Source organism: Loxodonta africana, chromosome 16, assembly GCF_030014295.1.
Source record: "Loxodonta africana isolate mLoxAfr1 chromosome 16, mLoxAfr1.hap2, whole genome shotgun sequence".
In the NCBI taxonomy this organism is placed as follows: Eukaryota; Metazoa; Chordata; class Mammalia; order Proboscidea; family Elephantidae; genus Loxodonta; species Loxodonta africana.
In genome coordinates this window covers 74,723,679-74,748,015 of record NC_087357.1, presented here as the reverse complement: position 1 = coordinate 74,748,015, position 24,337 = coordinate 74,723,679, and the positions used below count along the sequence as shown (strand labels likewise).

Below are 24,337 nucleotides of genomic sequence, written 5' to 3'. Positions count from 1 at the left end.
TAAAGTCCTTTTACTTTGGAACAGAGCACACACACTGAAAATAGACTCCCACTGCCACACAGATAAAATAAACCTGTCAACCACTACTGTCAAATCACTAGTCGCCTCGGTTAAATAAAGGAAACTTTAGCATCTCTCAGCATCTTAGAACTTCACCAAGATTATAAGCCCATAAAAGCATTATGAAGGAAAGAAAACTAAAGTAAGGGGTTCTGTTGAAAATGTCATCAGAGGAAATCATTTTACATAATTAGAATATGCTAATAATAGCTCTGTACAAAGAACCAACACACTCTTCCCCCACACAGCCAGGGCAAAGCAGTGGCACAGAGTCTGAACAAGGGGAGCTGAGGCCACCCACAGACAAAACAGGTCCCCGTAGCTGAGAAGGCCTTCCTTTCCTTTCTTTTTCTTATTTTATTTTATTTTTTTGCAAGTTTTCAATCCACTTTCCACGGGGGAGGGGTCCCTGGGTGATACAAATGGGGTTAAGCACTCAACTACTACCCTAACAGTTGGAAGTTCAAACCACCCAAAGGTGCTTCAGAAGAAAAGACCTGGAGATCTCCATCTGAAAGAACGTAGCCTTGAAAAGCTTACAGAGCACCATTCTACTTTGAGACACACATTCACAGCAACTAACAAGAACAACATCCACAGGAAAAAGTTGGGTCTTCCATGCTTCTATGAATCTTCAATGAATCGGTGACAATTTTTTGAGAAATCATCTGATGCGTACTTGAGTTGCCCTCAAGTCGTTTCTGACTTATGATGATCCCATGTGTGACAGCACAGAACTGTGCTCTATAGGGTTTTAATGGCTGATTTTTTGGAAATAGACCAAAAGCACTTTCGTCCAAGACTCCTCTGGGTAGACTCGAACTTCCAAACTTTTGGTTAGCAGCCAAGCACGTTTTAACCATTTGTACGACCCAGGGACTCCCATCTGATTCTAAACTTCCTAGAGAGACTAATCAATATACTCCGGAAGACAAAAGGCAACAAATAAGCAGGCTGCCTTAGTCATAGGGTCTGATCTTAGGTGAGGCTTACAAGGCTAAGTCACCATCATCAGATTGCTTGTTCCATCTTTTTAAATGGTCAGTGAGAACCAATAGGCAGTAGCAAAAAGACTCCTTGATGCTTAGCTATTAAGAAAGCCTCTATAAACGCGTGTATTTTCCTTGAATCTTTGCTATTGTTCTACATAGATTTTGTTTATAAGGATCAAATCTCTTAATTTCTACATGCCCTGTAGGTTCGCATGGCAAGATGGCAGGAATAAAAAAATACATAATAAAAAAAAAAAAGCTAATTAGCTGAAAGAGACAGGTCGTCTCCAAAGTCTGTAAGCCCAAACCAAGTTATGATGAACAGTTCCATCATCAAGCAGTCCCCTCCCCTCCCCCAAATATTCTGCTTGTTGGCATGCAGTTCTCTGGGCAACAGCTCGCTGCCGCAAACATGGCTGTCTGTCCACATTGCCGTGTCTTCAAATGCAGCCATTTAATTTTCCTGTCATTCATTTCACTATGGCTTATTTAATGATTGAAGCAAAACACGTTGTATTTATGGCCTCTTTGAAAATGGAGTTTATGATTTCTCAGGCTAAAAATATTTAAAAATTAAAAACACCAGCAGTTTTTCTTTCCTTCTTTTTCTCTGTTTTGGAAGGTACATACTGAGCTGCTTCATGGAGATACACAGAAAAATCAATCGCTAAACATAAAATGCAACTTGCATTAAGAAAACTGCAAACGATAACTAATTATGATAAGTCGCTATGTAAATTACTCTGTGACAGACCCAGCAATCAATTCCAAACACAAATAGACCAAGCCCCTGGCTTGACAAGAGGACGAACACCTAACAACTGTGTCAATAACAACAATGGGGAAGATTGCCAGTATTGGTAGGTGTAGGATGGTATCATCTCCAAGCAAGTTTTGACAGCAGATGTCCTCCTGGCTTCTTTCTTTCTTTCTTTTATACATTTAACCCTTTCATTACTACATTTTTTCTTGTTAATTATTATTTTTTTGATGGCATGTGTTTTCATTATTGGGATGCATGCTTACTAACTATGTTTAAATTTTGTGTTGGTAATACGGATTTTGAGAAATCTGATCTGTAACTACAATCGCCTGATGAGGCCAGTAGCACTTTAGCCCCACCAATCTGTAGAGTGACAGTATGCCACTAAGAACTAGGCAGGTAATTCAGTGCTGGCGTCTTTCCCTTAGGCAACGGGGGAACCTCTGGTTTTCCAAATATGACACAGAAAAACTAAAACAAACCTATCAGGGCTCCCGAGCTATCACACAGAAAAGCCAGAATTATGCTTGTAAGCCTTTTCTCATAGAAATAAAAGGGAAAAAAAACAAAAGTTTACAAAATTAACACATCCAGGAATTATCACCTAATAAAATGTTCAACCTCCACAGCATTGAGGCTCTAACTCTGGTCTGCTGAACTTAAAGCAGTTCGGAAGGGACCCACCTTGACACTAAATGCATTAGAACTAGAATAACGCCTTACCTCTGGGGTCCAGAGGCATAAAAACTGGCTGGCTTACTGTTTATCCAATGATAATGAAATTACAGTTCGATGCATAATATGGCAGGCAAACTATGGTACATCTTCAGACTGCATAAGCATCAGGGGGAAAAATAATTCAGGAATATTTACTGGGCTTGCAATTACTTTGTAAAATGTATATGTAAACAAATTGGAATGGACCCTCGACATGATAGCTGTTGGCCACGTAGGATTACGGCAGATGTGCCAGGTTGTCTATTTTAGCTGGGCATCACCACCAACCTCTTCCAAGATCTTCTCTGCAGTTCAGAAGAATTGGAAACTATATTTCCCAGAATCCTTTTTAGTGTATGGTTCCACCATTCAGACTCATGGCGACCCCATGTGTTACAGGGTAGAACTTCGTCCCATAGGGTTTTCTTGGCTCTGATCTTTATGGAAGCAGATCGCTAGCATTTTTTCCACGGTGCCACTGGGTGGGTTGGAACTGCCAACCTTATGGTTAGTAGTCAAGTGCGAATTGTTTATACCACCCAGAGACCTTCACAGTTCTAGGTTAGGGTCTGCCAAAGACAGGTGCCGGAGTAAGGTTTACAAGTCCGGAGAGAAGAAGGGCCGCGCAATGCATGGACAGTCAATTGCGATATCTGAGGCAGTTTCCAGGTAACCACTTGAGCATCACTGGCACCGGTGCTACAGGTTGAAAAAGTCAGCAAGAGATTCCCAAGTGTTCCTGCGATCCACAGGAACTTTCCAGCAAGCTCTTGAGAATCATTTGCCTCAATGTTGTGACTGAGACTCTGGCTGGGGCTTCTCTGACTGTGACTATCAATCCTTCACTGATTATGTCAGCCTCGAACTCCTCACATTAAAATCCCTCATAATTTGAATATATAGTATGTCTCCTATTTTGCCTGCAGCATTTTCCCTTTTCATTTTTCAAACTTTCTTTGCCCCTTATTTATTGTTGTATAACATTTTAAAATGGGTCGAGAGGAAAAGAGTAACACAGCAATTCTTTTTTTTTTTTTTTTAATCTCCCCATTTCCCTCTCCACTCGCCCCTGATAACCACTCATCTTCTTTTGTTTGGATGTACTTGCCTATTCTAGATATTTTATAAAAGTGGAGTCATACAATATTTGTCCTTTTGTATCTGGCTTCTTTCTCTTAGCATAAAGAATGTTTTCAATGTCCCTCTATGTCGTGGCATGTATCAGCGTGTCATTTATCTTTATGGCCGAGTAAAATTCCACTGTATAGAGAGACCAGAATTTGTTGATCCATTCATTTATTGATGGACACTTGGGTTGCGTCCACCTTTTGGCTATTGTGAGTAATGCTGCTATGAACATTGGTGTACATACATCTGTTGGAGTCTCTGCTTTGGAGTACACAGCTAGGAGTGGAATTGCTGGGTCACATGGTAATTCTCTAACTTTTTTAGGAACCGATAGGCAATTCTTTTGATAGAAACAGGCAGCAATGCTGTTCCTCATCACAGCTTTAGCACAGGCTTTGGACATTCACTGCTGGTAGCAGATTTGTTGCTTTTTTTGGTCTATATCTCTCCCTGCACTTTTTTTCTCCTTTTCCCTCTAGCACAAGCCTTCTGCACTGCTTCATATTTCCTATATGAAGGATGAATGTTAGTGGTAGCCAGGGGATCAAGAGTACATTGCTTTGATGTTTTTTCTTAGCTCTGTCATTGACTGGCTTGGTCACCCCAGTGTTTCTTGGTGTCCTCTGTTAAATGGGAATAATAATATTTGCACTCCTCACTTTCGGGTGTGGTTGGGAGGATAATATGGTCTATGCTCTAAGTAGAACTGTTTTCCCCCAAAGACACAACGGTCTATATAAATGCAAATTCTAGTTCTACAGCTACCAGATTAAGGGTGGCAGTACTTGGCATATTGGGATACGTCCAGTACACATAACATATTTAAAGAGATATTTTTCCAACAACCGTTTCAACATACCTTATAGCCTGAAGACTCACAAGGGCCCATTACGTGAATTGCCACTAGGAAACAGCCTGAGATCACTGACGTAGCCCATGTCCCCTGCACTCCAAAGGCATGCTGAGACCCAGCACAGCATTCTCAGAGGGGTTTCAGGTGGGCCACTCTGAAACCATGTGTACACTGCAACCTACATCTTCTTGAATGGCCAGCCTCTCCTTTGAGAGGTTCTTTTCTAGTAAAATAATTCCATCGGTTGATTTGGTCCATTCTATTCCCTTCCCTACCATCACAACACCAAAGTTTGAAAGCTACAACATTAAAATAATTATCAACTTGGCAGTTGTGCTATGTGCCTGAATGCCCTCTAGCAATCAATAGATATGGCTACCATTTACGATAGATTGGGTTCCTGGAAGCAACAGAGCCAGGGACTGAGGTCCACAAGATTGGTCCTTCCCTTTGGTGTGTGCTCACTCCCAAAGAAGATGGTTCTGCATCTCAGATGTAATCAAGTTACCTAGCAGAAATATCTAAGAACTGACTGTCCTGCTGGGTTCCAATCATTCATCATTAGCTGAACAAATATTTATTGAGCTCCAATTTTCTTTTTAATTAAGTCGGAGGCCCTGTGTCCAAAACTGCTTATACAAGTATAGATACAACCTGCTCCCCTCCCCTTCCTGCCAAGAGCATATCATCTATCTAGAAAGAATAGTCCTTGAACAGGAAAAACTGACCTAGTACTATGGATCAAATTGTGTCTTCCACAAAGAGATGCTGAAGTCCCAACCCCTGTACCTGTGAACATGACCTTGTTTGGAAACAAGATTTTTTGTTATCAGTTAAGTTAATAAGGTCATACCAGAGTGAGGTGGGTCCTAATTCCTTTTGAGTTGTCTTATAGAGTTACACACAAAAGGGAGAGACCCTGTGAAGATACATCTACAAGCAACAGATGAATGTCAAGGACTGCCAGCAACTACTAGAAGCTAGGAGAGAGGCATGGAACAGTTTTTCTCTCAAAAGGAATGAAGAAATCAACATGGCTGATACCCTGATTTGGACATCTAGCCTCCAGAACTGTGAGACAATAAATTTCTCTTCCTCAAAGCCACCCAGGTTGTGGTGTTTTGTTATGGCTGCCTTAAGAAACTAAGACATCTAGTATAAAAATGGAGGATGGAATGGGGGGGAGTCCTGTTTGAGGATGTAATATTTAGCCAGATACCTGAAAAATAAGTCAGTTATGTGAAAGAGAGGAGAGGTTAGACTCAGTATTTCCCCTCAGAGAGCTTTCATTTATGAAGTTTAAGATCTATACATATGTGATCTCAGGGACACAAAGAAGAACATGAATAATTGCACTAAGGTGGTAGCAACAAATATTATAAGTATCTTAAGCAGAGGAAAAATCATCTCGCTAAGATCAGGAAAAGTTTTGTGCAGGAAGCAGAAAGTACTAAACATTACTCCCCTTGTAACAATTATCCATAAGTGATGGATAGAAAAATTGAGTCCCTATCTCCTGATCATTACTCTAGGCCAAGGTTTGCTTTGTATTTGAATCTACAATCCTTAGGACGTGCATCTTAGACCTATCACACTCGACACTGGAAGTTACATAAAAGGACAAGTAAAGGGAAATAGCATGTACAGAAAAATAGCAATTTGCACATAAACAACTGCCCACCAGCTTTTGTAGTTGTTGGTGCGGAATGAAAAGAGATTGGGAACTGAATGAATCAAAACTTATCAAATAGAACTTCCCGTTAGAATTTCATAGACCAAGTTTCAGACATTATGGGAGATTTTATTTGGGAAAGAATTGATATAATGTGCCTCCACATTGTGAAAGAAAGGCCCTCTTTCCACAAATGTTTATGAACTGTTTCCATGAAGGTATTAACTTAAAAGAAATAAAATAAAAAGATGCCACTAAGTGATTTCGTTCTGGGTTCAAAAAATAATTTCCCCATTTGCTGTTACATGATTCATGCCAAGACGAAATATACCTGTCTCACCTTTTCTATGAACAGATCAGACCAACAACGGAGCCTTAATGAGCTGTCTTTGGCTCTCTCTTTACCAGTCTCCTCAAGCCATGGGCCCAAAGAACTGGCCCTGTTTTATGATGCAGACTTAACTTTTTTCAACATCCAGCCCTTAACACTGATCAACCAACCAGTGTGCTAAATGTGTAGGGATATTCTTCAGTAAGAGATGGTTGTCCTTGGCTCCCTGTAAGTAACTTTTTCCCACTGATTTTGGGCTCTGATGTCATCAAAGGCACCCATTTTCCCTGTAAGCATCTAAGCATTTTTTCATATTCCAAATATTACTCAACCACCTTCAAAACTTATTATTGTGTATTCTATTTCCTCAAGGTTTAGGTTTCTTATTTTACTGTTAAATTGGTAGATATTTAACCTATTCTTGATGATTGTCATTTATTCGATCATGTCCTTCTATTGTGATATGCCAATTTCATGGCTAAATAAGCTTTTTCAAGTGTACTTAAGGTCTCTGAGACTTCAGGTCCTATGCAGTGTACTCAATAGGCTAGAGATTAAACTTCCCTTTATTTAAAAACAACAAACCAATGAATAAACCCATAAGAATATGACGCTAGGGTTCATTTTTTACTCCCTCTAGATATGACATTATTATTTGCCTAGAATTCCCAAACATAGTCTCTAAAGGCATAGAGAATGTCAAGAATGAGCTTTGTAAGGACACTCAGTGAAGGAGACCTGCTTCCAAAAAAACCAAGCCCAGCACCGTCGAGTCGATTCCAACTCATAGTGACCCTATAGAACAGAGTAGAACTGCCCCCATTGAGTTTCCAAGGACCCCCTGGTGGATTCGAACTGCTGACCCTTTGGTTAGCAGCCGTAGCACTTAACCACTAGGCCACCAGGGTTTCCAGAGACCTGCTTATGCCCCTCAAAATGTAACATGTTGACAGCTACTCATACAACCTGACTGGGAGTAAAATCGATTTTGATAAAATCGACACTTCAAGAAGGGAATCACAACCGAGGCCTAATTAACTGAAATGTAGAAAAGGTCCGTGGACACCCAGACATCAGAGACTCTCAACTTTGAGGCGTGACACCATCCAGCAAGCAACACAGGTCTAATTCATAGACACCTGGGGCTCTGCATTCCCTTCTTGATCATCTCCTGCAGACTAGAAATCTACCACTTCCTCAGAGCCCATAGGCCTTCTCAGAGACCCAACTCTACCACCTTCTGAGAGTCGTCATAGCCTTTCCTCCTATATCCACGTACACAGCGGGGATGACAAAGCTGGAACAGCCCTTCATTGGTGTCCCCTGAATGCACAAGGGGAATTTCTGCTTGGAGAAACAATGTTTAGAGCGTGTGACACCCTCAACCAGAGTCTTTACGTACTTAACCTTGTAAGGTAGATCCACAATTAGCAAACGTGGCTGTCATTGTAATCAGTATAAAACAGGCTAAAGACATTACCCATACAACCTCTTCTTGCCCTTACCAATTCCAAAAAGGGAAATTACACAGTTTTTTTTTTTTTGGACGAAGCATCCAGCCTAGGTATAAGGCCTTTTACTTTCAAACGATATTTCATGGCAGTATTCTGCCTGCTTTTGAAGCTGTGGTCTCTAATGGCAATAGGAATTCAAGGCTTTGGAAGAATTGGGTAAGCCAAATTAATGTTTTGAGGATCAGAGAATTCAGTGAAAGCTGCACACTGATTCTCTTCAAGGTTGCCAGGCAAACTGGAATTCCTTTTAGCTGTAAGTAGAGTTCATTCACTTTGAAATTACAGGTCTCAACTATTGCACTCCCAAACAAAGATACTTTTAGAAATATTAGTGAGTTTCCCAGTTTCTCTCCATCACTATTGCTACTGCAACAATCTACTTAGTAATTTTTAAATACTACAATCTCTTTATTTAAAGAAAAAATCACAAAATTATACTATATCATGGGTTTATTTGCCTTCCCAGTAGACTGCCACCGAATTCTATTTAATATGAGTTAAAATCTCTAGGTTTCACAGGTGTGGTTTTCTCATCAAGGACTGAAAAGCACTGTCTTCCTTCTAGAGTGCCAACACAGCAGTAATGAGCCCAGAGCTCTGTACGGCCGAGTGTCCCTTCCTGCAGCTACTGAGAGCAATAACAAGCTGAGGCCCTACCTCGGTGACTGGTGAGCTCCCTGGAAGCAGAAGGCAGGGGTGTATAGTGGTGCTCCAGAGAGGCAGCAACCTCCTCGCTGGAAACCTGCATGATAAAAACAAATTTCAACACAAAGCAACACCAAATACTACATATCCTTGATTACCAAACAAATTTCATTGGAATCTGAATTTGGAAGAAAATATTATCAACTGAGAGTTTTCCTAGGAAGCAAGAATGGCCATTGTTGAAATAATATTCTGGTAAGTGCAAGGTGAGAGCAGTTGTGGATCAGTGGTAAAATTCTCGCCTTCCATGCAGGAGACCAGGGTTCAGTTCCCGGCCAGTGTACTTCACGCATAGCCACCACCTGATTGTCATTGCAGGCTTGTATGTTGCTATGATGCTAAACAGGTTTCAGTGTAGTTTCCAGACTAAGATAAACATAGGAAAAAAGGCCGAAAATCACCCAATGAAAACCCTATGGATCACTACCACCTGATCCATAACTCCTCATGGGGATTGTGCAGGACCAGGCAGTGTTTTGTTCCATTTGGGCATGTGGTCACCATGAATCAGGGGCCGACTCAAGGGCAGCTACAATCAAGTGCAGGATAGAATACAAAGCTCTGAGAGGCCCAAGTGTAGGTAGAAGGGCTCTGTGAAGACAAGAGGATGGTTTGTTTATTATGCTGAATGGAGAGAGAGAGAGAGGAGAGGAAAAGAGAGAGGCTGAAAGCAGGAAATGGGGTACACTTAGACTTCTATCACAGGCCTCTCCCAGTTACTCCCACAAACTAAATGCTCATAGTGAGCAGATTTTTATGGAAATCAGCGAAGAGGCTGAGCCCCAGGGTAGATGGGGAAAAACACAAAGCTAGTTCACTTGACCCCATTGCATAGAGACAGGGAAAAGACTAGTAACTCGGTCGCAGAAAGATACCATGAGGGTATAAACGGTCATAGACTGTGGAACTGGGGTGCTGGCTAAGTTTAATAACAGCACTGAGAAAACCAGTTGAAATCTGGCATATAATGGTTATCAAGAAAACTTTGCTATCCCAAGGCCCAAAAGAAAATGACACCAGACAGTATACGCTAAAAAATTAAAATACATGTATACCTGAGGGTGCTTTTTTGCTGTACACAAACATCTCCTTAACCATGGAACTGTATATGACATGGCTCAGGCTACTAACTCTCTCCCTAACTCCACATCCTTGGTGGCCGAAACAGAGTCCAGGACTAATGGACTCTGGCAGTAGGGCTGGCTATCACTCAGAGCTGACGACTGGTAAGTCTCATCCAGAGTTTGATTGCTTATAGCAAGAAGTAACACCACTGTAGCTCTTACTGAGACTTATGAATCAAATGAACCTTTTTTTTTTTAATATCCAAAAAAGAACATCTGCTAGGATCAAAACCCTAAGCTTACAACCTTTCTAAGCTTCGTGAAAAAGTAAATTTCATTAATGCCACATTTTTCTTTCTGGAATAGGAAATACATTCTGTGGGATATATTTGCCCTCCTAGAAGCAGGCTTTTCTCCAAAGAGATTACCTACATTACCTACATTACGGGAATCAAAAATAAGTAGGAGATTAGACCTACTTGCTAGGAAAACCCTTTAAACCCCATTTCTGACATTTGAGATGTTTGATTAAGCTGCTTTCAGTGGGGACTTACAGAGTTTTGAATGAAGCGAAATCAGAAGCTCTGTCCCTAAGGCAGAGACAGATTTCAGGTAGCATCGCTCCACTCCAGCTCCAAGGGAAATAAAAAGGTGGTGTCTAAAGCTTGATCCAAAGGTACTGGGTCCAGGAGAATAAAAGCTCAGTCACCAAGAAAAATGTTTCCAAAAGCAAATAAGACTTGCTGGATACTACATCATTAGACACTTAGGATGCTGCAAGAATGTGAAAGAACCAGGAATTAGATTAAAATTCAAACACTGCTGTCCCCACATGTCTCCCTGTTTGGCATTCAAGGTCTCCTCTATTCACTGCATGATAAATGAAACACAGTGACAGCATTCTAAGGTGGACCGTCCTTCCACACATCGTGCCTCCTCCACAGAAGGCCACAGCCACTCTCTCTGTCAATGTTTCTGCCTCACCTCATCACTAAAAAAACTGAAATTCCAATATGAGTCTTAGGTTGCTGTATTGTGATATTTCTTAGTACTTTTAATCTCAATTTGAGCTGTTGACAATTTGATGACAGCTTTTCCTAAAATTACTGGAAGAAACTCTACCTTTCAGCAAATACCTCTCTCTGACTGGGCAAAACACTAGAGTTCCATAACCAAGAGTAAAAGACATTTCATTTTATTTCCAAAAGTAGACAAAGCAAAAATGGTTTGACCTGAGTTCTGTCTTACAGTCATCATTCTATGCCCAGCAATTTAATTACTTTTATGCCCAGTTTCCATTTACAAACTCCAGTCATGGGAAAGAATCCATGAAAAGAATGATTTTGTAAAACATGTCTTTGCACAGCTGGATGTTTAGATGAACTACTACCAAGCAAGATTCAAACCACCAACTCTCTGACTCGACTTTTATCATAAAGAAGCCATGTGGTCTTCTCAACTGAGATGTACATGCTTGTTCTCTGTACCTCATGCTTAGAAGCATAATTCAGACAGGGACCATTATATATGAAAGAAGGCGACGAGAAAAGGTCTTGAATTTGCACATTATCTGCCAAAGAAAAAACTCATTCTGAAACTGAAGCAATACACTCATAGTATACTGGGTTTGAAATGATAGAAACATAAATGGAAACATTTAAGAAAAGTTTTCTTTTACCTGAATTAAGAAAAAGATACCTAAAATGGGAAGAGGGCAATTTGGATAAACATGAATCTTGAGGATTACAAAGACTCCCAGATCTTTGAGTCTCTGCCAATTTTCCTAACTACTTATGGCAGAACAGGATACTTTTATATTTTACTTTTTAAATCACCCCTTTTTAGAAGATATTTGCAACGTATACAATAAAATATCAATATGCAGAATATACGATGCCCCTAAATCAATTAAAAACATAGAAAAATGAACAAAGGAAATGTCAGGCAACTCAGAAGAGAAAATCTGAATGAACAATAAACGAAAGAGAAAATGACCAAATTTACCAGTAATAAGGGCAATGCAACTTAAAACAATGAGATACAATTTCTCCACTCATCATACTGACAAAGTTTTAGGCATCACAATAACAAGAGCTAGTGAAAATGAAGAGAAACAAAACGCTAATTCGCTTATCCTTTGCCAGTGAGATTGTCCAGCCACCTTGGAGATAAGTTAGCAATAGCTAATAAAACTGAAATTAGTGTAGCAGATTTCATTTAAAGTACACACTATGAAAAATTTTACACGGGTCTGTAACGTTAAACATATCACAACGTTCACCGAAGCATTATTTATAACAAATTGGAAATAACACAAAAAATGTCCACCAAAGAGGAAAAAGGATAAAGTGTTGTATATTCATATGATGGGGTAATATTTAACATTTAAGAGCAACACATCTGATTTACGTATCTCAATTTGAATAGGTCTAAAAAATGTAATAAAAAACCAAAAACCAAGCCCATCACCATAGAGTCGATTCTGACTCATAGGGACCCTCTGCAGAGTGAAAATGTAAGCTGCAGAATGATAAATATACTATATTATTATTGTTGTTTTATTATTTATGTAAATATGTAGTTCTTTAATCTCATATGTGTATGGAACACCTAAAAATTATAACCTCATGAAAATCCCGGACACAGGCTAGAAGGACTGGGGCTAGGAGGGTAAGATGGGGGGGGCGGTGCTTCGACGTTATGTATAATGGCTATTTGTTTTATTTAAAGAAAAGGCTTGAAGCAAATATGTCAAAACATTAAAATTACCGATTCTGGATGGTAGCTACATATATTCATCTTTTTTAAGATTTTCTACATTTTTGAAATTTCTCAAAATTAAACCAAAAAAAAAAAAAAAAAAAACCCCACTCCTGTGTCCACTCAGATTCATGGGGTTCTCTGTTGATATGAATCCACCATTAGGGGAAAGTTCCTAATCACACCCTCAGCATGGATCCAGGCCATCTCTGGCTGTGTCTTTGTGAGAAAACATCACTTCTGCTGCTCCTAAAGCTATTGTGACCTAAGAATGGGGGGGAAGTTGGTGATAGTGAACAAGTCTCCTCTCTACACTAAGGTCTGAAATGCTCATTCCAGCCCTTGTAAGTCCTTCTGCTTAAGATTTGTCAAAGCATTCCGAGGGCTTCTCTGCTCTTCTACTCCTTATTAAAGAGCTGCTAACCAAAAAGTAGGCAGTTTGAATCTACCAGGAGCTCCTTGGAAACTCTATGGGGCAGTTCTACTCTGGCCTATGGGGTCGCCATGAGTTGGAATCGACTTGACGGCAACAGGTTTGGTTTTAATAATTTTTAAAAACCATATCAACAATGGTAATAGTCACTACTATACTGCACCCTTTAACTTCCATGATGTAGGAAGGCAGAACATTGGTGACCTCCTTGGAAAAAATTCAATGAGAGTACAGTACATATTGCAGGAGACTTGCAAAGTGAGGATTTCGCTCAATAGTTACAGAAAACTAATGTCTTCAGACGAACGTGTAAAATTCAAGCCCCTTCTCATCGGAAGGGGCTTTCAGTGGAAACAGGCGTTCCAGTAGATATTTCTGAACATCATGGATGCACTGAAGGAACGTGGTACAGACCACAGAAGGAGAGATTTGGCAGGCTCTGCAACAAGAAGGGGGCAGCTACAAAGCTGTTTAATAGCCATAAATCTCCCACTATTTTTCACAAAATACCATCTAAGACCACAGCTCCACAACTCATTCCCCATCACTCAGCTCAAGTGGAGCGCTCTGGCACGCTCACTCACCCTTAAATCATATGCCGCATAAAGTGATCCCGGGTCTGGGAAATTTGTCAGCCTCTTTCAAGTAAAAGCAATCTTCACTTTTCATCACAATTCATTCCCTGAAACCATGGTATAAAGCTGACTCTTCTAAAAACATTTATTTTCTCTCATAAGAAAACGCATCACTCATTTAGTTATCAAGTATTTAATGACCATCTACTATATGCCAGGCCCTGGGCTGAGAATACGAAGAAATATAAAATGAGGACCTTGGTTGCATTCCTGACTCATCAAAAATATAACCGTGATTAATACTGGATATGAAGTGCTACCAACTCGCAGCAGGACCCTACACTGTTACATTCTCACAGAACCTTGTACCTGGCTTCTATTGTGACACCTAAACACAGGACACAGTAGTAGCATCCTGACTTGTTGTTCCTCATTCATACTAACAAAGCTTTCCCAAGATTTCCTATAGAACAGTAGCCCCTGCGCTCTGCATGCTGCAGGAAATGCAGGAGGAAATAAATGCTTGATGATTGAATGAATGAAACATTTTAAGCCAAAGAGGAAACTATATACCGTGATTGTAATTCAATACCACAAGGCTATAGCCAAGTTGCCAGAATCAGAGGATAAGGATTGACCAGCATCTAAAGAATTAAGTTAGAAGTTAAGAACCAGCTGGAAGGCTGGTTCTACGCAACCTGCTCACAGGTGAAGGCACCAGGTCTTTCAGAATGAAGCATGCTGGAAAGCCTCAATGACAGATGGGTTGAGTTGGGAATGACAGGTTTGGGTGCAGGGATAGCCATAGCTTGTCCAGAGCAAGAAGCCAAGAAATTGGGAGGGGGAAAAAAAAGGCAAGGTAGGCAGAGAGTGAAGCAGTAGCTAAGAGACTAGAATGATCCCAGAGGAGCAGAAGGCAGAGTCTGGGCTGAAATCAAGAGTTAAACTGAGGGAGGGAGCTGAAGAGTAATTTCAGTCAAAAGTCAGCATCTAGATGCTCAGGTTAAGGGGGAAGGGTTGTGCCAAAGGCTTCATTCGCTGGAATAAAAAAGCCCTTTGAAGGCAACAGCCTGGAATTTCCCATTTGTTTTTATCTGATCTAAAGGGATCCAGTACTGCCAGTACCCACAATGATATCCAGCCCAGAGTGAAAAACAAAATCAAAAGCCAAACTCATTGCCATCGAGTCAATTCTGACTCGGTGATCATATCAGACAAAGTAGAACCGCGCCACAGGGTTTCCAAGAAGTAGTAGCTGGTAGAGTCGAACTGCCAGCCTTTTGCTTTGCAGCCAAGCTTTTGACCACTGTGCTACCAGAGCTCTGAGCCTGGAGTAGCAGTTCACAAATACTTGGAAGGAAGGAAGAAAGGAAGGAAGGAAAGGAAGGAAGGGAAGGAGGAAGGAAGGAAGGAAGGAAGGAAGGAAGGAAGGAAGGAAGGAAGGAAGGAAGGAAGGAAGGAAGGAAGGAAGGAAGGAAGGAAGGAAGGAAGGAAGGAAGGAAGGAAGGAAGGAAGGAGAAGGAGGGAGGGAGGGTAGGAGGGAGGGAGGCAAGGAGGGAGGGAAGGAAGGAGGCAAGGAAGGAGGGAGGGAAGGAAAGAAGGGAACCAGGTAGGAAGAGAACAAGGGAGTGGAGAGGGAAGGAGGGAGAAAATGAGGGGGGAAAGGAGGGAAGAGAGGATAGAAAGAAAAAGGAAGAAAGTGCTGTGGTTTGGGCATTTTGCAGGCTGTTACATAAATAATCAAATCACAGAATGTAAGAGCTATAGAGCTGTGGCTTCCTAAATATTTATGGCAACCAAGTAAGACTATAAGGATAAAGAAATATGCAAAGATTCTTATTAAAAAAAAAAAATTTTTTTTATTCTTATTACATAATATTAAATGAATATAGCAAATGTTAAAACAGTAAGTATTCGATGATTTTAACTATACGAAATTTGTAATAAACTTGTTGCTGGTGAGTCATTTCCGACTCATAGTCAGACACTATGAGTTTTATATATATATATAACTTTTTTAAAAGTTTTTATATATATAAACTTTTTTTTAAAAAGTCATTGGTTTTTGTGATTAAAAATATTTTAAAAAGTAAGTCCCTACCTATCCTACCGGGAAGGAGCCCTGGTGGCACAGTGGTTAAGCACTCAGCTGCTAATGCAAAGGTCGACAGCTTAAACCCACTAGCCGCTCCGTGGGAGAAAGCTATGGAAGTCAGCTTCCGTAAAGATCATAGCTTTGAAAGCCCTACTGGGTAGTTCCACTCTGCTCTATAGGGTCACCGTAAGTCAGAATTGGCTTGATGGCAATGGGTAGGTTTTTATACACCAGGGCTAATTTGAAAATAACAAGTTATCCATTAAATATCTTTCCGATCTCTCCCAACAGAGGGGAGGAGAGGGGGAAGAATAGGAGTAGGAGTCAGGGAGGAAAGAGAAGGGGACATGAAAGAAAGGAGGAAAAGTGTGGGATAAAAGCCCAAACTAAACCTGTTGCCAAACCTGTAGATTCTGACTCCACAGAGACCCTACAGGACAGAGTAGAATTGCCCCCTAGAGTTTCCAAGACTGTAATCTTTATAGATGTCAACTGCTACCACATCTTTCTGCCACAGAGCAGCTGGTGGGTTCGAACCGCCAACCTTTTGGTTAGCAGCCAAGCACGTAACCACCGTGCCACTGGGCTTCTTTAAAGTGTGGGATACCAAAGAAAAACCAAACCCATTGCCGTAGAGTCAATTACGACTCATAGTGACCCTACAGGGTAGAGTAGAACTTCCCCATTGGGTTTCCAAGGAGCAGCTGGAGGATTCAAACTGCCGACCTTTTGGTTAGTGGCCCAGCTGTTAACCACTGCACCACCAGAGCTCCAAAGTGTGGAATAAAAAACCAAACCAAACCCACTGCTGTCGAGTCGATTCCGACTCATAGCAACCCTACAGGACAGAGTAGAACTGCCCCGTAGAGTTTCCAAGGAGCTCCTGGCAGATTCAAACTGCTGACCTCTTGGTTAAGAGCTGTAGCACTTAACCACTCTGCCACCAGTGTTTCCAAGTGTGGAATAGAAGCTAATATTTCTTGAATGCATACTTAGCACTAATGGTTTTCCAACGTATGAGGTAGTTCCTATTAATATTCTCATTTGAGAAATGAGAAACCTGAGACACAGAAAGGATAAGTAACATGCCAAAGGCCATAGGGTTCTAAATTTCAGAGTGTGATTAGAAAGCAAGTTAGCCTGACCTCTGAAGTTCACACTGTTTCCCCAGTGCCACACCCTGTGGGTATGGAGCTTTTATGGTCTCCTCTCCTGCCCCTGCCTGTTACCCCTCCGTGCCTCAAAACACTGTTACCTGGAACTTGTCTGGTGTCTTCGGCAGGGTTGCAGACTTCCAGAGCACAGGGATGGTGTACTAAATTGACAACAAAAGCTTTGCAATACCTACCAAGACTACTTCTTAAAGTACTGAGAAAGGATTATTAAATAAGAGGGATTTACTAATGGTATGGGTAATTTTAGGAAACCCTGGTGGTGTAGTGGGTAAGTGCTATGGCTGCTAACCAAAGGGTCGGCAGTTCAAATCTGCCAGGCGCTTTTTGGAAACTCTATGGGGCAGTTCTACTCTGTCCTATAGGGTCGCTATGAGCTGGAATCGACTCGACGGCAGTGGTTTGGTTTTTGGATGGGTAATTTAAAAAAGGCAGATCAATCTATCAACAAACTAATAATCATCTTTTTTCAAAGAAATATAATTGAGGAAGAGTTAATATTTTGCTGCTAATTATTAATCCTTGAGGAGGATGTAGCTTGCGTCATATGTTCAAATTTAGAACATAATCTAGAAGTAATCTACGACCTCCAAGTAACAAGGACTTGTTCAGTTTTGCATGTGTGTGTATGTTTGTGTATATGTGTATGTGTGTGCATGTGTGTATTGTGTGTGTGTGATTTTCCCTTTCATAGGAACTATGACAAAGATGGAGCCCTGGTGGCACAGTGGTTGACAGCTCAGCTGCTAACCAAAAGGTTGGCAGTTCAAATCCTCTAGACACTTCTTGGAAACCCTATGGGGCAGTTCTATTCTGTCCTATGGGATCGCTATAAATAGGAATTGACTTGACAGCAATGGGTTTGGCTTTTTGGTTTATGACAAGGATGTGCATATATATAAATTATCTCTCAGGTGCTAATTATATGAAAGATTTTATACACATTGTTTCATTTAATCCCCTCAATAATCTTATGATGCAAATACCATTATTACGACCATTTTACAGATAAGACCACTGAGTCGTAGAGAGGGCACCCAGCTAGTACATGGAATACCTGGAATTCCACCCAACGCGGCTTAATTCCACAGCCTGAATCTCAACCATCAAACAATGAACTTGCTAAGTCACCTGGCACAGAAAACCCTCCTGGGTTTAGCACATATACTGCAGTACATATACTAAGGCAGTAAATAAATTTGTATTGAGATACTTGTGCTTACATGCTAATAGGCAGCATGTTTTGCAGCCTGATGTAGAAATAAAAGCATGAACTTATATACTAATAAATAAAATAATTAACTATGCAGTGTAGATGGATGAAGGCTTCAGATCTCTTTGGCTTTTGGGGGCTCAGTAGTGTGCTAGAGTCTACCTGCGCCAGCTCACAAGAACTGATTATTAAATTGTCAGGAATTTTGTGGGCCAGTTGTCAAATACAGTTGCTATTAAAAATTAAATTATATAAACTTGCAACTGAATACATTCCATTAAAAGCAAAGGTAATAAATACCAAAACTCATCACGTCCTGTATTTTACAAAATTTCACTATTATTTATGCTCCTGAAATTATTCACGTCTATTCATTTTTTTATATTCATCTATAGGAAACCCTGGTGACGTAGTGGTGAAGTGCTACGGCTGCTAACCCAAGGGTCAGCCGTTTGAATCCGCCAGGCGCTCCTTGGAAACTCTATGGGGCAGTTGTTCTCTGTCCTGTAGGGTCACTATGAGTTGGAATCGACTCGACGGCACTGGGTTTGGTTTGGTTTTGGTTTATTCATTTATATGGTCAACCCAGTAAACTTATCTATACGGTAGCAATGCTATACAATTGTGTGCAACTTTCCAACTCCTCGGTGATGTCACTCTGGTAGCTTGACATCAGCCATGATGGGAGTTGTTTACAGCACAGAAATCAGCAAATGGTACAAATCAGGGCTGAATCTGCTGTTTTCTTGATTTTCTAAAGTTAGGAATGTGATAGAGAAAATGCTAACGCTGCACACCAAACTGAAAAACGTTGTGTCTGTAGCCATCACGTTGTGAACAGCACAAAAAATGAGGAACTATTCTTCCAATATTCAAAAACTACCATCCAATTCAGTAAAGAAGCTGTTGGCATCACTGACTACGGAAAGGTTCTGACATTTTCATTCACTCGTTTGTCAACTACGACCAAGAGTTGGCTATGGATATGAGAGATTTGTATCATTCGAATCAACTATTCTGTGAGAATCAATTGGTTGTATGACATTTAAAACAGCAGTGTTGAACATTTTATACTGAAATACATCTGTGATCATGAAGATGGCACAGGACAGGGCAATATTTGCTTACGTTGTACACAGGGTCACCGTGAATTGAATCAGAGCTGACTCAACAGTAACTAACAACATTTTATTATTTTTTAAATTATGTGCTATACATTCTTCATATAAGTAAAAATTACAGTAAACTTATATACATCTATAGGAGCCCTGGTGGTACAGTGGTTAAGTGATACCGCTACTAACCAAAAAAGGTTGGCCATTCAAATCCACCATCCACTTCTTGGAAACCCTATAGGGCAGTTGTACCCTGTTCTCTAGTGTGGTATGGGTCAGGATCCACCTGACCACAGGTTTATGTACATACGGAACACAGTTCTACATACATACTTTTTTTTTTTCAGAGAACTGGTTTTTAAACATTTACCAGCACAGCACTGCATAACAAACTTATCAAGTAACATCTAAAGTATGTCTGGGTCTATGGAAAAAAGGGCTACTTAATGGCTTATGAATGGAAAGAATAATAAAAGCTTAATTAAGCTTTAATGATTCTGTCTTTTACTCACTCCCAACTTTTATATTCTCTTCTACTGTCTTTGCTTTGACACACTGGCCCCAAGATTAAAGCTAGGCTCCACCTGACTGTATTAGCTTGGGCAATTTATTAAACTTTTGAAGCCACACTTTCCTTGACTACAAAATAGTAATGATGAAGATGATAATGGCAGCTAAAAACAGTGTCATTTATTAGTGCTTACTATGTGTCAGGGACTGTAAGAAGAAGAAGGAGGCATCAGGGTTGGTGGAAGGCTCATTAACAACCTGTGATATGCAGATGACACAACGTTGCTTGCTGAAAGCGAAGAGAACTTTCAGCATTTACAGATAAACATCAAAGACCAAAGCCTTCAATATGGATTACACTTCTACATAAAGAAAACAAAAATCCTCACAACTTGACAAATAAGCAACAACATGATAAGAGGAGAAAATATTGAAGTTGTTAAGGATTTTATTTTACTTGGATCCACGATCAATGCCCATGGAAGCAGCAGTCAAGAAATCAAACGATATGTGGCATTGGGCAAATCTGCTGCAAAAGATTTCTTTAAAGTGTTGAAAAACAAAGATGTTACTTTGAGGACTAAAATGTGGCTGATCCAAGCCATGAAAAGCATGTGAAAGCTGGACAGTGAATAAGGAAGACTGAAGAATTAACACCTTTGAATTATGGTGTTGGCAAAGAATATTGAATACTCCATGGTCTGCCAGAAGAACAAACAAGTCTGTCTTGGAAGAAGTACAGCCATAATGCTCCTTGGAATCGAGGATGGCAAGACTTCATCTCACATACTTTGGAGATGTTATTAGGAGGGATCAGTCCCTGGAGAAGGACATCATGCTAGGTAAAGTAGAAAGTCAGCAAAAAAAAAGAGGAAGACCCTCGACGAGATGGATTGACACAATGGTTGCAACAATGGTCTCAAAAATAGCACGAATTGTGAGGATGGAGCAGGACTGGGCAGTGTTTCATTCTGTGGTACACAGCGTCGCTATGAGTTGGAACCAATTCGAAGGCACCTAACAACAACATGCATCAGAGCCTGTGCTAAACACTTCCCATGCGTTAACTCATTCAATCATCACAGTCATTCCATGAGGCAGTTACAACCCCTGTTGAAGGAGACCACCTTCTTCCTAGTCAGTCTGGAAGCTCAGCTGAAATCTGCTCACCGTGGGTGTCCCTGCTGGTATTTGAAATACTGGTGCGATAGCTTCCAGCAACATAGCAACACACAAGCCACCGCAGTAAGATAAACTGACAGATGTGCGGGGATACATTCCCTAGTTCTGTTTTATAGATGAGGAAACCAAGGCCTAGAGAAATTAATAACTTGACTAACATCTCACTTGAGTTCTCAGGTTACTACTATGTGTCAGAGCTGGGGGAAAAAACCCAGACGGTTTACCTCCAGTAGCCACTCTCCTAACTGCCTCTTTCCAATAAATTGAAAATTAAATAAAAGACAAAGATCTTACTACTCATTAAATATCAGCTATGTTGTTTTGTTTTTTAATAATTCTAAGTTTGTATAACATCTTACCTCTTTTGCGGGACTTTAAGTTTCTCAAGAGGCAGGGCTAAGGCTGCATGCCTTTTCTTTTTCATAGTAGCTACGACAGAGACATGCACACAGTTCGTAAATAAATATTTATTACACGAATAGACCATGCTCTTTACTCATAAAACAGAAAAGCACTACTGAAATCCCTTCTGATGGTAAACGTACTGACATTCCTGTCGTTGTCAGTTGCTGTCGAGTTGGCTCTGACTCTGTGCAGCAGAACAAAACACTGCCCCACCCTGCACCATCTTCACAATCGTTCGCAAGTTTGAGTCCATCGTTGAGGCCACTGTGTGTTTTGAGTGCCTTCCAACCTAGAGGTCTCATCTTCAATACTGAACAATATTATGCTGTGATCCATCGGATTTTCGTCAGCTAATTTTCAGAAGTAGATTGTCAGGCCCTTCTTCTAGTCTGACTTAGTCTAGAAGCTCCACTGAAACCTGTCCACCACGAGTAATCCTGCTGGTATTTGAAATACTGGTGACATAGCTTCTAGTAGCATAGCAATATGCAAGCCACAATATAACAAACCGACAGACGGGTATAATCTGAAATCATCCATAGATTCACCGAACGATCGTGTCTCTGCCTTTAGTAAAGAGCTGCACATGGTGTTTCTTGTCTGGGTTGTAGGACAGCCTTAGAAATGATACTATGTCATGGTAGTCCTAGAGGCTTGATCTGTTTTGGCTTAAAAGAAAGAACTTGCCTCATGTGCCTCTCTTCCTCTCGCAGAGCTGCTGTTTTTTTTAATTTTATTCTTTAAGACTACAGGTCAAGTTCTGTCCTTGGATCCCAAGTAGTTTTCCAAAATGAGAAGGAGCCAGCTCTGTCAGGCCAGGCCCGATCAGCTGTCAGTGCCTTTCCCAAATACATCAGACCCTCTGCTTGTAAAAATAAATTGATACCAACGCAAGAAATTTATTAGGAGATGACATCCCAGTTCATAATGGAAATATGGAGAAGACATCAACCTTCAGAACTGACAGTTTATCCATCATGCCTCAGATTCCTGAGATATGAGCTGACGCTGTCACATACAGTCCGCTGAGGACATGTCTTCTTGGATTTCCTTATGACAGGAAACCCTGAAATAATCCAGAAGGAGGGAAGGGCTTGTGCTGCCCTTAATGTGCTCAGCCATAAATTTTTAGCATTAACACAAGAAACATGTGGCCAAGGAAATGAATGATGGGGAAATTGGGAGGTTTGGAATTCTCCAGGGCGGCCCCTTCTTTTCTCTCCAGAGTGATGAACTGGGACAGGGGTCAGAGAGGGTTATGGCACCGCTGGGAGGGACTCAATACCCTGTTATGCATAAGCAAAGCCAACAGGTGGCAGGGTACCACTGCGAACACACCCTCATTGGCTCTTATTGAAGTTTGGAGACCAGGTCATTTTACCCCAGTAACTCTCCCAAGTGTGGTTATTTTGCATAGCTTGTTATTTGTTTTGATAAACTTGAGACAATTTAGGAGGGTTGTTTTCACCAGGAATAAATGTGAGAAGGTTTGGGCAGTCACAAGAAGCCTGATCTTTGCAGGCTTCATGAGACGTTCTACTCAACCCCATAGAAAACAATTGTGTGTTCTATTAAAATCTGCTTTTGAAAGTCTAATCATGGCAGTAAAATGGAACGAAAGTAACATAGTATTAAAGGAAAAAAAAATCCACTGCCAATTTTATGGGACCTTAAAATATTTATGCTCTAAACTTGCGTTCTTTAGAGATTTGTTGAGCGTTAGTAGAACTAGGGAACTCTTTAAATGAGATAATGCACACTGTCAAATTTACAAATCTTTTTTTAGCAAAATAGAAAGCCAATAAATGTGAGACACTAACCTTAGCAAGTCAAGTGCAGCCTTAACGGCCCTGTATTCTTAATTCACTCTTTATTTACTAGGAAAAAAAATAAAAATATGGGACTTTTCATTCATATGTAAATAATCTGTAAGGAATCTTTGAGGTCAGTTTCCATCTGCACAACGAACATCAGCGTAACTGCAACAGCCCAAGGAAACCTATTGTGTTGCATGGATGCTTTATGGGGGTATGAATTTGGCGTTTTTTTTTCTTGGATTACTTAAACACAGAATCAAATACAGGCTTTTGATACAACTCCTCAAAATAAACCCCCAAGGGCAGCAGCGAAATAAATCACATGTTGATCACGTCCTTATTCATAGATACTAACGTTTAAAAAAAAACACAAGTGGGTCTGTAATTCTTGGACATTGGGTCCTTCTTTAAATGCTCCCCTCCTCTGAAAGAGGCGAACGGCCTTCTAATTGTTCACATTTGTTCCAGCCAATCTTCCTGATTCCCGGTCTCATGGAAGCCCAAAAGCACTGCTGTTTTTACATGTCCAAGTTAAATATTTCTGTGTTTGCTTTTTGCTTTCCGTATGAATGCAAGCCAGGAGGAGTTAACATCCATCCAGAGTTTATTTCAATATTAGTGGAAAACAAGCCATTTTTCAGTTTAATGAATAGCATCAGTGTCTGCCTTTTAACCAAAAATGTGACCTTAAACTTGATGGATCTCACCAGAAGGCACATTTTCAAATTATTTTTCTATTGAAGGTTATGAATATAGCTTCCCAAATTATTGTGACAGCTGTGAGGGGAAAGCTTGCATCACAGATACAGCAGCTTAGGAACAAAACTTGGATCCGGCAAAATGGTAGTTTCACTTGTAAGACAAGAAAAACTGCCTGAACCATACGGGGGGGAGGGGTGAGCTTTATAAAAAAAGGAGAAAAGGGTCGTGTAAAGCGGCTGAAATGCCCATCGTTTTTTGTTACTTCCATTTTTGTTTCCAAATCATTCTAAATTGAGAAGGTGAAGGCTGGGCATTACTGATTCAAAATGACTCCAAGAGGACATCAGATATTTCTTCCTTATTAAGGATGATGCCGTGTAATTGATGTGCCTGGTGCCTGGCCAATTCCAACTTTTTGGTGAATGCCACTTCATGTGCGGACATTATTTTTGGACTACTGAACGCCAGAAAATAATGAGCTGGCATCCAGCTTTGGTGAATAAGACCCTGAATTTTCATCTAAAAGCAGTTTTGAGTTATTGCTGTAGATAAGGTGTAA

The 24,337-nt window shown here is 40.5% G+C and overlaps 1 protein-coding gene across 10 annotated transcripts in view; it reads right to left on the bottom strand.

Moving 5' to 3' along the window:
• LRMDA (leucine rich melanocyte differentiation associated) overlaps window positions 1–24,337 on the bottom strand; it is a 1,290,642-nt gene that overhangs the window by 259,666 nt on the left and 1,006,639 nt on the right. For 8 of the 10 annotated variants that reach the window (XM_064269070.1, XM_064269074.1, XM_064269069.1 and 5 more), the window contains one exon: window positions 8,688–8,772. The exons of 1 other annotated variant lie outside the window; for it this stretch is intronic. In XM_064269070.1, the coding sequence (XP_064125140.1) occupies window positions 8,688–8,772 (85 nt within the window). Of the gene's footprint in view, window positions 1–8,687; window positions 8,773–24,337 lie in introns of those variants that run through there. One more of the 10 variants, XM_064269079.1, reaches the window with a different exon arrangement.